Here is a 21235-nt window from a genome sequence, read left to right on the forward strand (position 1 = left end):
AATAGTTGCGTTTTTTTTTTAAGGGTTTCATTCATAACTTTAGAAAGAAAATTATTTTTGACACCAGAAAGGCTTTTGAGAATAATTAGTGATTGCGTCCTGGCTGGCAAAAAATAGACCTTAACAGGGAAAAGCTATGAATAGCTATAATTAATTTTAACTGAATCTAAAATGTAAGCTTCACTATGAATACATGAGAGGGATTAAAAAAATGTTCAAAGACAGTCATACGTGAAGGTTGGACTTAAAAAGTGTGAAAAGTTCAACATTAACGTTAGAGCACCAATAATCATTTTGTTAATCTCTCAAGTGAATAATTCAATGATGAAAAAATATTTATACACATTTAATCCTAGGACTGTAAAATTGAGAATATATAATAGCCAGAAAAATAGTAAGCATGGGTTTTAATGTTAAATTATTTTAGGTATAAAAAAGGGAAGGGGGAGTTTGTTAAAATACTGCTAATATACTCAAAGATGCTTTTTAAAAAGGGTAGTGATTTGTTGGTGTAGAATCTGCAGTTTAGCTCAGAGAGTTAATGAAGCGTCTTGTATTTCGTTAGTGACATCTTCAATCCAGTTGATTTTTATTTTTTCAATATTTAATACTATTGAACTAAGATGGCGTTAGTGGTTAATGTCATAAATTGGTAGCTTTTTTTGCTGGTTCCATCATGCTTGGTTTTGTTTTATTGATGTAGAGTCTGCAGTTTAGTTCACAGTTAATGAGGAGCCTTGTGCTTCACTATTGAACTAAGATGGCGTTAGTGGTTAATGTCATTAATCGGTAGCTTTTTACTAGCTCCATCGCGCGTGATTTTGTTTTGTTAGCGACGTCTCCAGTCCATTTTATTTTTTTATATATTTTTTACTTTTGAACTCAGATAGCATTACTGCTTAACGTCATTAATTGGCAGCTTTATTTTACTAATTCCATCGAGCTTGTTTTGTTTGGTAAACGTCCGTAAAATAACGTTCATAAGGCGTTTCGATGGAGTCCAAGATGATTATGCGGTTAATCACAGTTGGGTTTTTTAGAGTTACGAGTGAAGTACTTGAGGTTTAATCGGGTGGTGAAGGAGGGGGGATTTGGGGTATTTCACCACCCGCGGACACGGGGTAGTCAGTTCCTCTAGGGTAGGCATGCTGACAAGTCCCTTATTCCCTCAAAACTTTGTCGCCCAGAAGCTTCGCTTACAGGAGTGCGCCCAAACTCCCAACATAGTAAAGTACATAATTTTAGTAACAAACCATTGCTGTTCTAAATTTTAATAACGTTGAAGCAACTTTTGTTCAAAAAAGTTTTTTTTAGCGAATTCATATCTGTTATGAACTTCTATTGTGTTGATGAACTTGAAGGCAAGGCTTGCCAAGCCGTTGTATAATTATGCAGGGAAACCAAATAATTGACATGTATTGTTTGGCCTTGGTACAGCTTGACGTTCTATAGACACTCGCTCAACCAATACGAAGGTTATTTCTTTGATATCTTTGCTTTTTTAATCCAAAGTCGCTCTCATTCTTTGAACACGCCAGTCTAAAGTGTCTGTTGTTTCGGCATAGAAGTTGAATATTTATATTTCTTGATCTGTCTATCGAAGCCTTGTGGTGTTGTTTTTTATAATGATGATGATCATATTTTTAGCTGTGTAGTTTTAACCTTTTATTATACTGGTAACCCTTACAAAAATCTTCTTAAGAGTTCTAAAGGAATTTCTTTGGTACCCTACGGAGCCCTTGGGATAATTTTCTAAAGAAACTATTTCCAAAGACTTCCTTGGAATTTCCTTAAGAATTCTTGAGACAAATTTCGAAAGAATGTCTTGGGATTATTTTCTAAAGAAATTCTTTAGGGATTCTAGAGATAAATTTCTTAAGAAGGTCTAGGGATTATTTTCTAAAGAAATTCATTAGGAATTCTAGAGATAAATTTGCAAAGAATGTCGAGGGATTATTTTCTAAAGAAATTCTTTAGGAATTCTAGAGATAAATTTGCAAAGAATGTCTTCGGACTATTTTCTAAAGAAATTCTTTAGGCATTCTAGAGATAAATTTCCAAAGAACTTCTTGGGATTATTTTCTAAAGAAATTCTTTAGGAATTCTAGAGATAAATTTCCTAAGAAGGTCTGGGGATTATTTTCTAAAGAAATTCTTTAGGAATTCTAGAGATAAATTTCCTAAGAAGGTCTGGGGATTATTTTCTAAAGAAATTCTTTAGAAATTCTAGAGATAAATTTCCAAAGAATGTTTTGGAATTATTTTCTAAAGAAATTCTTTAGAAATTCTTGAGATAAATTTCCAAAGAACGTCTAGGGAATATTTTCCAACGAAATTCTTTAGGAATTCTTGAGATCAATTTCCAAAGAAAGTCTAGGGTTTATTTTCCAACGAAATTCGTTTATTATTCAAGAGAAAAATTTCCAAAGAAGGTTTATTTTCCAACGAAATTAGTTACGAATTTTAGAGATGAATTTCAAAAGGCTAGATATATTGCAATTATGCTTTACATATAATTATCTCAAAATATTTTACCCAAATTGTTTAGCTAAAGTTTTCCTAGATAGAAATTAACTTTATGGTTAAAAAAAAAAATAAAAACGTTTCACGAAGGCTTGTCCCGTAGCTAAGGCTCAGCAAGCGCTGAAATGGAATGTCATATTTACCTATTTTATATTTATTTATTTTTTGCCTCTAATAATCCGTGAGGTATTTATGTAATGGATAAAATAGATTAAAAGTAAAATAAGAGTTATTAAAATCGTTATGTTTAGATTTACAGGGAGTATAAGCTGTCAGTCGGAATTTTTGCTTAATTATCTTATGGCATGTTTTATCTTTATTTCGAGCGTAATTAGAATCCAAAATAAATATTTTTTTAAAAACATTGTAGAGAAAACTAGCTTAAACGCGTTTCTGATACTCAAAAAACTTTCAGTGAATATACATTATTAAATTTAACAACAACGTCTGTATCTACTGCTTGGCCGTTGAAGCCTCCAAAACCCACTTAGTACCCCATACAATTGCACAAGGTTAAAACTTTCTGTCGTTTACGGATGTTTTAAGTCGATAAAATGTCTGACTTTAAAAGCAATTTCACATTGCATGCGAAAACTTAACTCGCTATAAGGGGTGTAGTTCAGCATATAAGAACTACACTTTCTGTATTGGGATATGGTTCTGCATGTAAGAACTGTGCTCGTTTCAAGTGGCTAAATTAATTTACCACTTCTCTATATATTTCCCAAGAAAATTCCTTCGATATTTCCCACGAAAATTCCAAAGACAATTCCCAAGAAAATTCCAAAGATATTTCCCAAGTAAATTCCAAAGACATTTCACAAGTAAATTCCAAAGACATTTCAAAAGAAAATTCCAAAGACATTTCAAAAGAAAATTCCAAAGACATTTCAAAAGAAAATTCCAAAGATATTTCCCAAGAAAATTCCAAAGATATTTCCCCAAGATATTTCCCCGAGATATTTCCAAAGACATTTCTCAAGAAAATTCCAAAGATATTTCCAAGAAAATTCCAAAGGTATTTCCCAAGAAAATTCCAAAGATATTTCCCAAGAAATTTCCAAAGATATTTCCCAAGAAAATTCCAAAGATATTTCCAAAGTAGTTTCCAAAGAAAAAGAGGCCAATATTCCCCAATTTCCTAAAGAACGCCTTAAGGATTTCCATAGAAATTTCCCAAGGAATTTTCTTAAGAGTTCTTAAGAAGATTTTTGTAAGGGAAAGGCTATGATGAATTATCTTTCTGTTGAAGCTTAGCAGCTGGCACGTGTTGATACAATACGCTTATAATTGTACGAAAATAGTCTTTAAATTGCATGTTTCAAAGTTGAAAATATGCACTGCTTGTAGCATTTATGTCGAAATAATTTTGTTCTTCGTTATATTAGTTATGTAAAGGGGGGGAGGGGGAGGAGGCGAAAGAAAACTTTACTATTTACTGGCTATTATATGTTAATTTAAAAATAGATTTTGAGGGTCAATTTTTTAAAATTTTGTTAGGCAACTCCTAGCTTTAAGATTGGAAACAGTGCTGCTAGGACATGAGAATTATTGTTTTGCGCGTGGGTTACCAAAGGGACAATGAAAAGGTTATTAAATTTTGAAGAAAAAAAAGGTATTCCAGAAAGCTTTGCACATTCTACCCCTGTTGGTTTTACTCAATGCCACCCGTCACTCAGACTACTCCAGCTGGTGAGAAACACATAGAGAATATGCAAAACTTCCTGGAATATTAATTGTAAAAAAAAATGGTTTAGTTATTTATTTACAAGGGTAATGTAATATATATATATATATATTGGTAAACGCAATTGGGGAAATAATTCTCAAACTTTATAAAAACAAATTCTCCAACAATAGTAGGATATTAGTTAGTGGGACAAATTAATTAGTTCATATGGCCATTAAATAGTTTAAAAATGGATTTTTGTAAGTGGTATTAGATTGGGTCGGGTACACATTATTGATAAGTTATACAAAGAAAAGGTTATATTAATAAATAATATTTAAACACAAAATCTTCGCTACAGGGGGTTGAAATTAAAACAGTATAATATTAGATTAAATTAATTTAGTTTATAAAATTTCGTGGATTTTTTTGGAACGGTTTGAAATTGTTAATGCAAAAAAATTTATAAGCGTCTTAATGTAAAAAAAATATAGCGCGCTTAAAAGAGAAAATATGGTAGTTGCGAAACTGATATTTAGAGAACTCTTCGAATATATTAATTTTAATCAGTATTTATTTAATATTTGGTTACGAGTGTCTAAATCTCAGTTCCAAAAATCTGTTCAATGTTAACTAATAATATGAGTTTGTCTCAATAGTTTCACCAGCTTATTAAAGAATTATATTTAATCACATAGCATTACCAACAGGGGCTACGTTTTTAACTTGTTTTTACATAAAATACCATTGGGGCAAAACTAACACAGAGTATTAAAAACCCTTCACTAGAAAATTTAAAAATTAATGCAAGAATCATCGCCTTTTTTCATAACAATAGCATGGCCCTACAATCCTCCCTCCTCTCCCATTCACGGTTATTATAGTCTGGGCAACATCAAAATTAATCTCTAATCATTGTAAACCTTAAACATGCTCGAGGGCCAACAATCTTACCCAAGCATAAATTACTTAAAAGGGAATATGAAACTATTAGAATATCTTCGACAGATATGATGCTCCTCTCTGGTACGATTATTGAAATTTTAGGCTTTACTCGGGGTAAATTTAATATGGACTTCAGGCACGTTAGTTCCCCTTTAAAGTGTTTAGACTCTTTCCAAGAGCAAAACAGTGACGTCAGTCAAGCTACTGACGAATCTCTCCTTTTTTCTGATCATTGCATCGCTGACCTCGTACCAGCCGTTGTCTTTTCTCACAAAGTTCACATAATGTCCCTCGGCCAACGATTGACCTTTATGAATAATCACCCCTTTAGTTTTAAAGAGAATCTTGCTCAAAGTGACATTTTGATTTTCAAAATTTGATATTTTAGTCGAAATCTTAATTGGTCGACCATCTCTGTAATCGCCCCGTAGAAGGCACAGAAAAACGTACTTTCCGCTGGATATCAATACATCACGCTCTTGTATTGTTGGATTATTACAATAAACGCACCGCATCTCTGTTAATCTCATCCTTTTTTCTAGAGATTTCCAATCAATTTTATCTCGGTTTTCTAGTGGAAGATTGAAAATGTTGCTTTCAACAATATTTTCCGAATTTTGTTCAACTTGACATTTGGGGCATTTGGTAACGTTTCGCGACTTTGACCAAAAAAGTTCTTTTAGAACCTTAGAGTAATCGGCTTCCATTTCTTGGCTTAGTGTCGTCAAGAGGACCATCAAAAATTCACTGGCGTCCTGTTGATCGTTTTGCGTAAAATGATTTCCAACAGCCATTCTCAGTTCCAACCCTTTACGACTGAAACTTCCTTGAGAACTCTCGATGTCGTTTATCGTGTTATGAAGGCACCGTAAAACTGGTTTTTCAACGAACGATCCATTGTAAGACTTAACCAATTCTCTTAATTCCGGCACTAATAAGAGCAGTTGCAAAACGCTATTAGAATAGCACGTTACTTGATCATCGTTAGCTAAACCCTTCAAGGGAAAACTATCCAAACTCTGTTGGGCTTTCCTTTTCTTCTTCGGTGTTTCTTCACATCTCTCTTCCTCGCCTTCTAAAAGGCTTTTAGATAGTGTAGGCGCACTTCTTTTCCCACCTCGCCTTTCTTTCGACTCCGTTATTTTCAAAACAGGCAGATCTGGCCTATATTTTTTGCGAAGCCTGTTATACTCCATTATGGCTCGTCCATCCGCCTTAATTTTAGTCGGATCGAACTGTAATAGATGAAGTCCGGCTAAGGACGTCACTCTCGATAAAGCGACGTACGCCATGCCCGTTCCAAATAAATTCGGACCCAAATCCATAATGGCGCATTTTAAACTCATTCCTTGGCTTTTGTGTATCGTGATAGCGTACGCCAGGATGACGGGAAACTGCGAGCGCTTAACGTAAATGTTTGTCATGAGCAAAAATTTGACGCAAATTTTCTCAACTAAAAAGTCAGTGTTAGCGTCGTCGTTATTCGGTTCGCGATCTACTCTGAGAAAAATGCCAACAACGTTTCCTTGTTCGTCCTTCTTGAATCCAGTTACGAAACCCATCGTACCATTTACAACGCCTTTTTCAAAACTAATATTCCTTCTGACCATTATACGGCAGCCAACGCAAAGAATTAACTCGCTCTCCAAACCGCCAGTTTTGGACGGTTCGTTTTGTAGGCTTTGCAGTCTCCTGAGAATGTTTTTATTCATTTTTTTTGCCGTAGTCAGCGAGTCTATCCTGGCAAGGAATGACTTCAACTTTCTCGCCGTTTTTTCGCAGCATTTCACAGTTGAATTTTTCGCACATCGCTAATTTTGGCATCAAACAAATTGGGTGAAACCCTTCATTGGACAGCTTAATGAAAAGATCCATAGCCACCTCGATGTGTTGTCCGTCAGCAACCAATCTACTTTTTAAGGTTGCAACATCAGCTTCGGAAATATTTCCAATTCTAACTCTGCTTAAAATGTCGCCGTAACTTTGGTCGTTGGCTTGTCTAACATTTTGCGTTAGTTCATCGTATTTAAAAAACTTCCAAAGATCACTTCCTCCGATGCAATTGAATCTAAGTCTGGCTTCTTCGGAAGTGATTTTGATAAACGCGGGATTCCCTTGAACCGGAGGCAATTGGAAAAAGTCTCCCAAAACAAGGATAGAGACCACTCCACCAAATGGTTGGTTCATTTCCCAAAATTCGTTCAGTCTCAAGTGAACGTGAGTCAGTAAAACCGATGAGACCATAGAAATTTCATCAATAATTAACAGTTTTAAGTTTCCCAAAGTTTCTTTCATAATGCTCATATTGTCTGAACTCAGGGAATGGTATTCGGCGATACGCCCATGATCTACCGGTAGCATTAGTAATCTGTGTAACGTTACGCCATTAACATTCAGAGCTGCCAAACCCGTTGGCGCGGCAATGGCTACGCTAGCAGGATTTTGAAAGCGACGCCTTACGGCATTGGCGAGAGTGTCTATGAGAAACGATTTCCCAGTGCCACCAGGTCCTGACACAAAAAGGCACTTGTTTCCAGATTTTTCTCCCTTTTTGGAGAAGTGATCCATGATGTTATCATAAATTCTCTTTTGATCCGAGTTTAGTGACGCCACATTGTCAACATCAGCCTCGAAATTCATTTCCATGGCAGCTTCCACATCAGCCATTGCATGCTCGGTTTCGATAACAATTTCTTTCCCTTGCAGAGCATTTTCATCGTCGTCGCTTTCCACATCCGAAATGATGGTTTCTGACTCTTTCGCCTTTTTAGAAGCCTTCCGTTTCTTTTCAACTTCTTTGGAAACAGAGAGCTTCGCGTGATATTCTCTCATTTCTTTTAACACTGAAAGAGAGTTTTCGAAAGCATCGGCGTAGGTTTCAAACTCGCCCAATAACTCAGTTTCGTCACGCCACGGTTTGAACAGGATCAGTAGGGCGTGACAATACTGTTCTTTCTCCTCTATCGGGTCGTGAATAAAGTGCTCTATTATGTACGGCTTAATTCTCTTTCTCATGAAACCCAGATTGTTTTTCAACTGGATTACATTCGCATTTTTCTCGACACCCTCAGAGCGCATCGCATAATCGTAAAACTGACCAAATTCCCGCAAACTTAGATTTTCCAAGCTGTCAGGACGATTCGGATATTTGTCGTCGACGAACCCTTTTAGGCAAGTGTCCTTGCTTTCGGGGTCAGTTTCCCTCAAACGAGCGAGTTCCTTGAAACCTTTCAAAATTCTCGATCGGTTTTCTTTCAAGTTAGTGTTTATAAATTTAGTGCTGTCAGACTTGTTGTAAAAGTCTTGGCCCAGCATCATATCGAGAGCTTCATAAATTCCTATTTGCTTGCACGTCAAAGATTTCAATCTATAGGCAAATAATTTTTTGGACAAACTTTCGTTGCCTAACTCGGCAAAAGTTTGGTCCATGTCAGCCCGGTCTCCCTTTGTCACGTAAGCCGTGACATAGTTTGCCACTATTTCCGATTTGTCAGCGACAAATTGCAAATCCATGTTGGCTTTGGAAGCCAAAAGTAGCGTGGGATTGTAATCATTGATTAAAACTTCGTGCTGTTTTCTCGGCAAGTCGTACAGTCGTTTCTGCACCTTTTTCATTTTACGGTGACGAGTAACTGATCTAACAGAATTCATAGTGGCAATGTTTGTTACGTTTCGAGGGAAACCGTAACGACACACTTTCAATCCTTTTTTAGAATTTTTCACCTTCTTATAACAACTGGAGGTGCATTTGTGAGTTTGGAATTTTTTTACCAGCCGGTGTAGTTCCGGACTTACCGATGCTCTTGGCATCGAACACGTGACGTGTTTTTGCACGTAATCCAAAATAGTCTCGGTCGAAGAAGTTCCAATCTTTGGAGCGTCCTTGGCCCACAAAAGCATATGGTAGTGAGGTAAACCTCGAGATTGGTATTCAACCCTCCAAAAATGATGTTCTATCATGCCAAGAACTGGATTTTGCTTACACAAGACAAAGTTGTTTAACAGCGACCGCACTTTGTTGTGAAAGTGCAAATTGACGCTAAGTGGGTCTAAATTCAACAATTCAGCCACCGTCATCGACTCTACTCCTGGAACATCTGAATTCACTTTTCTCAAGTGATCGTGCAGTTCCATATCATCGTACTCGGCCGGATTAAAAGTTAAAAGCCAGGTTGGAGGACCGAATTCCCGAATCATCGCTAGAACGTCCCTAAGAACTTTATACCAGTAGTCCTTCGTTCCTCGAATATGACCCAAGAAAGTAGCTAAATTACTCTCAAGTTCTTTATCGCCAGATTCAACTCGATTGAGCAAATTTTCAACACCAATTGGCATGGGTTTTTTAACACGAAGAACGTAGTTCAAACTGCTAGAAATCGCTTTCATTTCGCATTCTTGATAAGAATGGAACAAATAGGCGTAATCTCGTCTAAAAATTGGACTTTTGTTCAAAAGACGGGATAAACGATACTCGGTTTCCGTTATTTTCCCAAATGGTCTATCATCGTGCTTGCCAAAGCGACCCCGAGGGAACAAATGAACGAAGCTCATGTATTCCAGTTTTTTGTCCCAAGTGCTAACCGGCTCGGCCTCGACGTGCTTCATTTGGTAAGCACCCAATAAATCCTTCGGTGGTTGAACGTTCACTGGATGAATAGAGTAATGATCGTACAGATCATTGGCTTCACCCTCAGATAGTTTTCGCAACAAAGCCTCGGGCTGTGTTAGGATTTTGTAGGCGTCGCCTGGTGCAAGACTAGACTGATTTTCATCCTGCTTCTGCATGTTCGAAGCGTTTTGGTCAACTTGGACGTCGTGACTACTATCCGCTGGTCCTTCTGTTGGAAGCGCAGCGGAAGCACGTGTCAACGCATCAGATCCATCATTAATTAACGCAAGTGGATCTGTTACGCTCAGTAATTCTTCGGGAGTCAATGAATTTTCATTTCCATCAATTTCTTGCGTGCCACAAATATATTCCTCATTCATTGTCGAAATATCAATGTCTTTGTAAAAAGGGTTTATCTTTTTCAGCACACTGAACGCTTTCAACACTTTTTCCAGGCAAACAACCTGCTGCCAAACCTTTTTGTCCGCTGTGGGAACGCCATTCACCAAGATATGCAGTTCGTGGTTTTTAGGCAACGTCTTGGGAATCATTTTCAAATTTTTTTCCACTGGTATTGGAAGATAAATTACTCTTCCCTTTAAAGCTTTAACAGTACCAAACTTCACGTTCGAATTGGTTTTAGTGCCTAACCGCACCACAGTGTGGAAGGGCTTCACAAGTTGAATTAAAACTTTCTCGAACATGTTTAAATTAGTGACATCTGGCGGAGGATTGTCAACCGCCAAGTTGTTCAAAAAACATCTAATGGGAACTTTACCCTTTCCCAAATCCGTAGCGCAGTAACGACATAGAAGCATGTCCGCTTCTCTAGCGTCCGAATTATTCATTATCCAGCCAGCTCTTAAAATCAGATAGGCCTCGTTATCAAAAACAGCACTGTTAACTAGTTTTTCTACAGCTCTTAAATCAGTTTTTTTCAGTAATCTAAAACAGCAGTCGCAGGGCGTGTCGTGAAACTCGTTGGTGTTTAGCATTGCCCGAGCGAATTGATTCTCGTAAAGACTCAAGATTTCACTTTCATCGAGAGTCGGTCGAGGAGCGTTAATGCTTCCTGTGGGAGCATTATTTTGTTCGTTATTTAAATTTTTCCCACGTGTGGCCAAGATTTTTCTCGACTTCGCCATGACAGTTGTCAGAGAATCGTAATCACCACTTTCAATTTCAGTTGAAATTTTAGTTAACGCGTTGAGCAACGCTTTGATTTGATAGATCTTATTCAGAATACTTCTAATTCCCGAATAATGTGGAGCCAATTCAGCGAAAGAACGCAAATTACTTTGGCACTCTTCGCTATCAGCGCAGTAAGAGGTGTGTCCTAGGAACGGAAGTATTCTCACCACTATTTCGTCTCCATCTGGTGGTATAAACACGTTTGATTTTTTGCAAAATTCTTTTCTTAATTCGCAAAGGTCCAAATCAGACTCAAAAATTTTAGTCAAAGATTTTTCATTAGCATTGGCAACTGTGTTTATGAAAGCTAGTACTTTTGCAATGGCTCGAGTTCGAACATTACAAATATCACTGCATTCCCAATAAACTGTTTTGGGTTGGGTTTCAATGAACCCATCTTCGTTGATAACTAAATTTGCTTTGGGGTTCTTCTCCTCATTCTCAACAACGTTGAAAAGATTCGTAACAACCCCCGACTCATTAATTTGTAAGACTCGTTCAATGACATGAGTTTTGTCATTGTTTCTTATTTCAACGAAATTTCCCATTTCATCAACAAACAGTTCTTTAGTCGAATTGGAAGCACGGTCTCTCAGAACCTTCCGTACACTACCATCAGAATTCAATTGAAAAATTTTGGTATAGCGTGACTCTTCGTCATTTTTCAGTATTCTGCCATTATTCCCAATTGCATAATAGGTAATTTCATGAAAATAGGCTTCTTTTAGGCTACTGTGAAGCCTTTTCCCACCCACAACTTCCGTCAAATTGTCACAAGTGACTGACCCAATTTCTTTGATTTTTTTGACAAAATCCTTAAATTCGCTAACCATCCCTGATAGTTGGGCGTGGTATGCCGAATACATTTGCCTTTTCAAATGCAATATTTTACCAGCTAACAATTGGCATTTTAGCTTGTAAGAGACAAATTTGGTGCATCTTTTACTAGTCTCACCGTCAAAAGACTTCAATACTGCCAGCCTTTCAGTTAAACGTGTGACTAGAAACCGTTTGTAACTTTCGGCTATAAATTTTTTGTTTTTCGTCTTGAAAATCCCCGCATTAAGGAGTCTTTTCGCAAAGACAAATTTATCCCGTTTGTTTGGTTTTCTATTTTTTGAGCGCAAATTAGCGTCTCCACCTGGCGGCATAGTTCTCTTAGGTTTTTTCCCTGTCTCAAGTAGAGATTTACGCTCCACATAGTTTCTCTTAAACAACGCCTTGTTTTTAAGATAGTACCGTTTACACTTAAGTTTGTTAGTTTTATCATCTTTCAATGATTTACTCTGAACTTGCGATTTTAACTTGGCTTCCGCTCTTCTTTTTTGCATTACTAAGCGCATATATATTTTCTTTTGCTGTTTTCGAGAAACCATTTCGAATATTCGTAAAGAAATATAACACAGTTCTGTATTTTTGAAACAGTTCTTAATTCCACACAGCAATTTTCAACTTGTGTTTGCAAAGAACCCGAATTAGCTATTGCACAAAGAACACCTTTGATCCGGAAAGAAATCCAATATAGCGTTGCACAAAGAACGCTTTGGAACCACAAAGCTATCCGGAAAGAAATCCAATATAGCGTTGCACAAAGAACGCTTTGGAACCACAAAGCTATCCAATAAAGCGTTGCACAAAGAACACTTTGGAACCACAAAGCTATCCAATAAAGCGTTGCACAAAGAACACTTTGGAACCACAAAGCTATCCAATAAAGCGTTGCACAAAGAACACTTTGGAACCACAAAGAAGTACAATTATATACACTCTTAAATAAAAACAACATACAGTGAAATGTAATAAAAAGTAATAGGCTTAACGTGAAGGGAAAAAAAGAGTAAAAATTAAACAAGGGAAAAAATGTAAATAATTTAATACAGACGTTGTAAAGTAAAGGGACTAATAAAAGCAGCTATTAACCCTTAAAAGATTAATTAGAAATGAAATTAATTGTAAGTCTTAGTAGTAGCAGAGGAAAATGTGTTGGAGAATACGTACCAAAACACCGAAAGGCGCCCGAAAACGTGGCGCTTAACATAAAAAAGGCTTAGTTAAAAAGTCAAAGTTGTGTACAGGACCGAAAATAAGCACAAGAACATTTATAGGCTGGGCCGGAAATAAGCACAGGACACTGGATATTGTCCAATAAAATTTTAAAATGTCCCATAATAGTTTTAAAAACACAGGGCGGCTCCTTTATGGAGCTCAGCATTCACACAAATATTTAAATTTTTAATTATTATTATTATTCCTCTCTTTTATTTAACACTATCAGTGCTTAGCCCACTCGATCACGCGCTCCACGACGGTGGAGTGCGTGATCGAGTGGGCTATAGTCAGTGTCTCAACATTCAAATTTTAAGGAACGAAAGTGAGTTCTATGCCAAAATTTATTTAAGAATTATTTTGTTTTTAATTTGTTTTTAAGCTAAGTCATATATTTAACAACTTAAAAGTTTATTTATATGATCTAGTTTGAAAATTGATAGGGAGCACTTTTTGTTGTTAAATTGTGATTTTTTTAATTCCTTGTTAACCGGCCAAGGCTTAGAAAATGGACAACTGGAAGATAGGCGGTAACGTTTATGTAACAAACAATGGAATTCGAGGTGGACGCGGCGGTCGAGGTGGTAAAGGCGGTCGCGGCGGTCGAGGAGGTCGTGGTGGTCGAGGAGGTGTTGAAAAACGTGGGGGGAGGCGTCCGCGAGTGTGTTACTCGTGTAAAAAACCAGGGCATTTTATAAGGGATTGCCCTGCTCTCAAAGGTACGGGATCCTTTTTATAGAAGCTGTTAGTGTGACCATGGATAAAGAATGCGCGTGAGGAAATTAGTTTTCACGCTATAGAATAGGCAACTCCCTATCTCGAACGACAGCTAATACACCACTTCGACATTCTGTTGTGCGCATGCCCGATGCCCCGCGCTCGAAGCGCCTCAAGGGGAAAGACTGGAAACTGCTCTTTGTTACCCCTACTAGCAAAAGCGCAACCCCACGCGGTTTTTTCCCTGCCCATCTTAATAAGTACTAGTTCGCAGTAGCCCGCTGTGGCGCCCTAGGTAATGTCAAAGTGGTGTATTCTGTATATACTCTGTTACAACATCGGTTGTCAGCAACCGCAAAGCTTGGTCTCTATGTAACGTAGCTTTGTACGTGCTTTCAAGAGACAAAAAACTTCAGGATCTTCAGAATTTAAAATATCCGCGAGTTTTTTAGCTCGAGTGCACGGCCCTCTAGGCCTTATAGCGTTTTCCTTTGGGTCCTCGCGGAGCGCTCCCATGGAGGAATAAAACTTGGAGATCCTATTCTTCAAAACAGTCTTTAACGAAGCTGAAAACTACTACTACCATTTTTATTGCTCCTTGGGAGCGCTCCGCGAGGACCCAAAGGAAAACGCTATTAGCTGGCGATCTTTAAACGGAAGCTCCGACTCCACCTGATCTAACTACAAAAAACTGGCTATATGGCACCAAGCCCTAGCCTTGTCCCGGACCCAGAGCAAAAAAAAAAAAAAAAAAAAAATAGCCTCAAATACGTGTAAAATTGCCACAGCCTACTGCACGTATTTGAAACTAAGACCTAGAGGTCCGTGCACTCGAGCTAAAGATACTCGCGGATCCTGAAGATCCTGAAGGTTTTCGTCTCTTGACAGCACGTACAAACCTACGTTACATAGAGACCAAGCTTTGCGGTTGCTGACAACCGATGTTGTAACAGAGTATATACAGAATAGGCTGTCGTCCGAGGCATGGAGTTAATTATTTGCCCTATATGTGTCGTTTAAATATTATAACAAGTTAGAGCCAACTAATCAATATGAACAATTCACTCTTGATACTTCCACGGAGATGTATTTTAAGAAATGATACAACTCCGTGGTTGCAAGACTGGCAGCATAACACTTTTTATCCCGTCCTCTACTCTCTCATGACTAGTTAATTCTAAACACCCGGCCTTTTTCTATCCAAAGTCTAGTCCCTAAACTATATTTAGTTTTCACAAATGGAGGATTTACACCATTTTCGCCAGGAGGCCTGGCTACTTGGAAGACAAAAAGCCCTTTCGCTTTTTTTCTCTACATAGCTCTTTGCCTTCTGGTGTAATGGTATGAATCCTCCATGTGTGTAATAATTGTTAAACCAAATCAATGGCTTAACAAACAAGCAGATAGTCAAAATTCATTAAAGATAGTTAATAGCCTATTTATATTATTGGAAAAGAAAAAAAGGAGGAGAAAACGCCTGAGGGCATGGAGGTCGGTGAGGGGGCGCAACCAAAGCCCCCACAAGATGTCGTCATCGATATCGATGACGATAAAAAGGATGCGCCAGTGACAGTTTAATTTTTATTTTGTAAGTAAGATAAATAATTAAAGTTATTACAAAAATGTGATGAATTATATTAAACCCGGGGCACAGGAAAAAATGTTAACAGTTTTAATGTGTTAGACATGAATACCATATAACATGGTAAAATTTGGGAACAAATATAATTAATGACGAAATATAGATAGTTTTCACACATGGAGAATTCAAACCATTTACTACAGGAGGCCGGGCTACCTGGAGGACAAAAACCTGTCTGCTTTTGTCCTCCAGGTAGCCTGGCTTCCTGGTGTAAATGGTATGAATCTTCCATGTGTGAAAACTATCTATAGTTCCTTAAGCATAAGGAACTTACATTGGCGCCCTATAAATATGAGCAAAGTATACATAGTTTACACGCAAGGAGGATTCATACCATTTGCACAAGGAGACCACGCAACTTAGAGTGTAAAATAACAGACGATTTGACACTCTAGGTGGCTTGGTCTCCCTGTGTTAATGGTAGGAAGCCTCCATGCTTGTAGTTTCCAAGTTAAATTGGTGGGTTATAGATTAGTAGCCTTATTATGTATTTGTTACTTGCTTTTCTGCCGGTATTGTATAGTTAAATTAATTTCCTGTGTTCCAATAACATTCTTATTAGAGTATAATTTTGTCATTTTGTTTCATATAGCATCATCACAATTATCTTTTCTCGTTTTTTTTTTATGTAGATTTTTTCTTTTTTTTTATGTAACTAACATAAATAATTTTTTGTAAAAATCATTATTTTCTTTTTTTAAAATCATAACTTCATTACCTAAAAATAATAAATATTTCATTTTTTAAAAATAATAAATATTTCATTTTTTAAAAATCATAATTTCATTTTGTAAAAATCAATTATTTCATTCCCTAAAAATAATAAATAAAACATTTTGCGAAAATCATTAAAATCCAAATATCACTTTTTATTTATCATTTAAATCTTGTCTATCTGCATGCCATTTTTTAATTCATACAAAGGGGGGGGGGGATTTTTCAAGATTTAATGTGTTTTTTAAGTGCCGTTAAAATTCTATTTAATATGTTAAAATTCTATTTAAAATAAAATTAATTTATTTGGTTTGATCCCGGGTGGTAGCACTGAGTTCATCAAACTTGCAACAAACCCTTGTAGAGTAGAACTCTACGGTTGATTGCTGACTTAATGTTTATTACTTCTATGCGACTTAGCTGTGGTACTTATTTGACATAAACCAAAATTAATACCATTTAATTAAGCAAAATAGTGTTATAAACGTCTTTAAAAAACGCAACCTCAATTTCAATCTATACGGTTACAGTTGTGTTGAAATGAGATTTTTGGTAAGGTCAGGTAACGTACATTTGCATCTAAAAAACATTTTTTCCCAATATTTTCAGAATAAATTAATAAATTATTTATAAATTTGCGTTAACAATTTTGTCCACATAATTAATTTCCACACATATCAAAGCAAAATATCTGTTAGGGTTAATTTAACCCGACGGCACTAGATGGTCCTGTAATGGAGTAGTTTATTTCCCCGCAAACCTTGGCAAAATAAACAGTTTTTCTGGAAATCAATAATTTTACAACAGTAGGAACATTGGTTTTTTTAAAACTGAGTTATAAACAGTGACTGGACACGCAAACAATTTAATTATAATTCAATTTTTACCTAATAACAAATGTTGGGCATTAAATACTGATTTCAACATCCCATTATTCGATGTTCAGAAAACTATGTTAACGCTAAAGGTCAATTTTCTCCCCCAAACTGATGCAAGTATTTTATGTTGAAATAAAAGAAAAATACTTTTAGCATTCTAGGAAATTATTTACTTTAATTGATTTACTCACAATAGTCTATTTAGTTAGAAGCCATTGTTTGTTGGTTGGCTCACGTAAAGTGGCATGGTAACAAACTGAGCTTCATCGATCAAACGAACATTTATATTACCACAATTAATAAAACTTGTTAAAAGCGTGTCAATTATAGCACTTTGAGCTAAAATTATAATAAATGAGGACTATTAGCTAACAAAATAAGGTGTGCAGTCATTACTTATTTCATTGGAAAATCACCGTTAAAGGCAGTGCTATTTCTTGTGTTTAATAGTTTACAATGTAAACAAAGATGTTACGTTGGTTGTTCTGTAGTAAGCGTGGCCTTCCATAAAGTATTACCTAATTAAATATTTCAATTATTTGGGTAGAAATGCTATTTTTTAATTAATACAATGGAGATATGGAAATAGCGGTAACGGACTACATTGTTTTTTACCCTGATTTGAGCAAATTAGATAACGGTATCCAGAATTAACTAGCGCTACTGTTACCCATGTTAAAGAGATAAACAAAGCATAAAATCATAGCATAATTACGACTTCGAAGTTAAGAACAGAGGATTTGAGGAAACCTGGGTAATAATAAGCACCGTGCTTGTTTAGCCTTGCTACTAACTGAAATTGTTTTGACCAAGGCTTAGTGAAATGAAATAGATTAATTTACAATAATTTTCAAATTTAATGATAATCCTTACCTTAAGCGTTTAATATTTAAATAATATTAAGTTTTAGCAACTAAAAATACTAAAATTAGACCAAATTACTTTCCAAAAGCTTCATAAAGTTCATAAACGCTATTTAAGGCGACGATTTAGACTCGAGTATTTGATGGCGCCGCCGACTATCGCCGTTTCAACGTCACGGGACTCACGGCGGCTGCGCGGAATTATTAAAGCCGTCTTATCGCGCTCTCTATAGGCCATTTCATCCATAAAGCACTATGAAGAAACTCTCAAATTATTATGAGGCAACTAAACGTTAAAATACCCCAATTTTGGTCGCGCTGATATTTTCTAGTAAATTAGTGTATCCATGATATAAAATCGCAAATCGAGTTATGTTCTAAATGTTATCAAAATTAATACTTAAACTTAATTATTTTCCATGAAAATCGCTTAGCGCCATGAGAAATGTTGTACCTTTCATTTAAGACCGTTCCCAAAACTAACAAACGTATAGTTTTTCTAACATCGAATTAACCGGACGGTTCTTTTCAAAAAATTTCCCATGTTATTTCTATGGGAAAAATTCCTGTTTTTCATAAAAAGGTGTGAAAAATTTTATGGAAATGAAAACCACCCTTAGCAACTTTATTCTTTATAAAAAAAACTAATGGATGGATCTTTTTGAAATTTTAACCACACATTAAGGGCCCAAATTGTAGTTCTGGGGTATATTTTCAAAACAGTTAACGTAATACAAAAAAAGTTACATCCAATCAAAAAACCACCCTTATACATTAAGGGCAGTATGAAGTCTTATCTAAGAGAGCTACCGCTCTCTCAGAATAATAGCTAACTCTGGCCTTGAGGCTATGTGGATCTCAATTAACTTCAAGCGTTCCAATACCCTGTCAGTTGGGGTAGTCTATGTCCCACCCGGTCCGGAGGAGCAACAAACTTTTAACCTTCTCCGTGAGCAGATAGACGTAATACTTGGAACTTCAACAACGACAGAATTGATAGTCATGGGTGACACTAATTGCGATCTAATAGCTAAACCTTTAACTAAAAAAACGAAAGCCCTAAGCAAAATTATGTATGACTTCAAGCAAATGATAACCACACCTACCAGAATAACAATCGAGACAAGTACACTTAACGATCACGTCTATACCAACAACCCCGATAGAATTGTCGAAACTAAGACAATATCATGTGGAGCTTCCGATCATGATTTAACTTACGTCATCAGGAAGATAAAATGCCCAATAATAACCAAAGATACACGGATCCTGGTGTTATTTACATTTACGTTTTTATAAGCTGATATCCCAAATGGTTTTCGTCGACACTCACGTGGGAGGCGAATACCATTTAACTCCGAAAATCCAAGACCTTTAAAATTATCAGTTTCTATGGCCCAGGTTTCCACAAGAAATATCATATCCGATTCCATTATCTTGAGATCCGAGGTTACATCTTGTAAATGACAATTTAAAGACTGTACAGTACAGTCTTTAAATTAAACTATTTGCGAAGGCACGCTTGTGGATTTTGTCCCATGTCAAGAGGAGGTTCGTGAGTTATTGGTTCAGGATTTAGTACCAAACAGTTATAGAATTCTCCCGACGGTGCGATACCCACGCAGCCCACCTGATGTTTGTTAAGCAAGAGAGCCAACAAAAAGGGTGAGCCTGCGAAGAATCATGATACATGTAAGACCAGGAATGTATGGAGGGGTTGGAATGGCTAAGGTCAAATCCTAATCGGCGTGAAATGATCTTGGAAACAACTGGCATGGCTTAATTTACGCTAGTGACGTCATAGCCTGACGTAGAATTCGTATTTACCACTTAAATTATTTTCATTCATTCATTGGCTGCCAAAAAAACTTGTTTGCTATAATTCTCCACCCTCTACCCTAGGTCTTCTGCCTAGGCTGAGAGAATCGAATATGAACGCGAACTGCGGCGAATCAGCGCATTTAACTTTAAAAAATCTAAAAGTTCACTTCTGCACTCTAAGAAATAGAGGTGTAAGTCTACACCTTTTTAACTCTTTTTGATGGTGCTAAATTCAACACCATTTCCAGTGTTGGTTTACAACCCAAAGGGTGTTAAATTACACACTCTAAGGTGTTCTTTAACACCTTTAAAATTAGTTTATATGGATCGAAATTTGACACCGTTTCAGTTGTTCCTTTACACCCCTGAAAGGATTTAATAACACTTTTAAGCAATGGGTGTCAAAGATAAGAGTGTCGCATAAAACCTTTAAGAGTGTCGCATAACACCTTTAAGAGTGTCGCATAACACCTTTAAGAGTGTCGCATAACACCTTTAAGAGTGTCGCATAACACCTTTAAGAGTGTCGCATAACACCTTTAAGAGTGTCCCATGAAACCTTTCAGAGTGTCGCAAAACACCTTTAAGAGTGTCGCAAAACACCTTTAAGAGTGTCGCAAAACATCTTTCAGAGTGTCGCTTAACACCTTTCAGAGTGTCGCTTAACACCTTTCAGAGTGTCGCAAAACACCTTTAAGAGTGTCGCAAAACACCTTTAAGAGTGTCGCAAAACACCTTTAAGAGTGTCGCAAAACATCTTTCAGAGTGTCGCTTAACACCTTTCAGAGTGTCGCAAAACACCTTTAAGAGTGCCGCAAAACACCTTTAAGAGTGTCGCTTAACACCTTTCAGAGTGTCGCTTAACACCTTTCAGAGTGTCGAATAACACCTTAAGATTGTCGCTTAACACCTCTCGGAGTGTTGCATAACACCTTTAAGAGTGTCGCAAAACATCTTTCAGAGTGTCGCTTAACACCTTTCAGAGTGTCGCAAAACACCTTTAAGAGTGTCGCAAAACACCTTTAAGAGTGTCGCAAAACACCTTTAAGAGTGTCGCTTAACACCTTTCAGAGTGTCGCTTAACACCTTTCAGAGTGTCGAATAACACCTTAAGATTGTCGCTTAACACCTCTCGGAGTGTTGCATAACACCTTTAAGAGTGTTGCATAACACCTTTAAGAGTGTTGCATAACACCTTTAAGAGTGTTGCATAACACCTTTAAGAGTGTTGCATAACACCTTTAAGAGTGTTCCATAACACCTTTAAGAGTGTCGCATAACACATTTAAGAGTGTCGCATAACATCTTTCAGAATTTCGCTTAACACCTCTCGGAGTGTCGCTTAACACCTTTAAGAGTGTCGCTTAACACCCTTAAGAGTGTCGCTTAACACCTTTCAGAATGTCGTTTAACACCTCTCGGAGTGTCGCATAACACCTTTAAGAGTGTCGCTTAACACCCTTAAGAGTAGTAGGAAATTTCTCACGTGCAGAACTATACCCCTTTAAGTTAGTGTATTTCAGGAGTGAAGTGTGCTAATGGCTAACTTAATATGCATTAAGTCAGCCATTTGATCATCTTAAAATGCAGTGTAAAATTGCATGGAAAAATCAGTAA

General features: G+C 36.8%; 2 protein-coding genes and 2 long non-coding RNA genes across 5 annotated transcripts; 1 reads left to right on the top strand and 3 right to left on the bottom strand.

The window, feature by feature from the left end:
- Positions 1-6696: 6696 nt before the first annotated feature.
- Positions 6697-12961, bottom strand: LOC149679026 (uncharacterized). The gene is made up of 2 exons (XM_089836845.1): positions 12936-12961; positions 6697-12625 (listed from the first exon to the last, which is right to left on the bottom strand). The coding sequence occupies exon 2, from the start codon at positions 12311-12313 to the stop codon at positions 6842-6844; it is 5472 nt and encodes a 1823-aa protein (XP_089692971.1). The 5' UTR covers positions 12314-12625; positions 12936-12961; the 3' UTR covers positions 6697-6841.
- Positions 12962-13281: 320 nt separating this feature from the next.
- Positions 13282-15487, top strand: LOC149679027 (uncharacterized). Its single transcript, XM_089836846.1, has 3 exons — positions 13282-13308; positions 13483-13702; positions 15157-15487. Exons 2-3 carry the CDS (start codon positions 13492-13494, stop codon positions 15276-15278), a joined length of 333 nt encoding a protein of 110 aa, XP_089692972.1. The 5' UTR covers positions 13282-13308; positions 13483-13491; the 3' UTR covers positions 15279-15487.
- A 700-nt stretch (positions 15488-16187) lies between these two features.
- LOC149679028 (uncharacterized) lies at positions 16188-17181 on the bottom strand. The gene is made up of 3 exons (XR_016366199.1): positions 17126-17181; positions 16944-17042; positions 16188-16838 (listed from the first exon to the last, which is right to left on the bottom strand). It is a non-coding gene; the product is annotated as an uncharacterized LOC149679028 (long non-coding RNA).
- A 1-nt stretch (position 17182) lies between these two features.
- Positions 17183-18002, bottom strand: LOC149679029 (uncharacterized). 2 transcript variants are annotated; one of them, XR_016366201.1, is made up of 3 exons: positions 17808-18002; positions 17351-17748; positions 17183-17273 (listed from the first exon to the last, which is right to left on the bottom strand). It is a non-coding gene; the product is annotated as an uncharacterized LOC149679029 (long non-coding RNA). The 2 variants fall into 2 exon arrangements; XR_016366200.1 differs by having other exon boundaries at positions 17351-17727; positions 17808-18001.
- Positions 18003-21235: the final 3233 nt, after the last annotated feature.

The sequence above is a fragment of the Phalangium opilio genome, unplaced genomic scaffold (assembly GCF_054372755.1).
Source record: "Phalangium opilio isolate 3A_F unplaced genomic scaffold, DU_Popi_V2 ptg000042l_1, whole genome shotgun sequence".
Lineage (NCBI taxonomy): Eukaryota > Metazoa > Arthropoda > Arachnida > Opiliones > Phalangiidae > Phalangium > Phalangium opilio.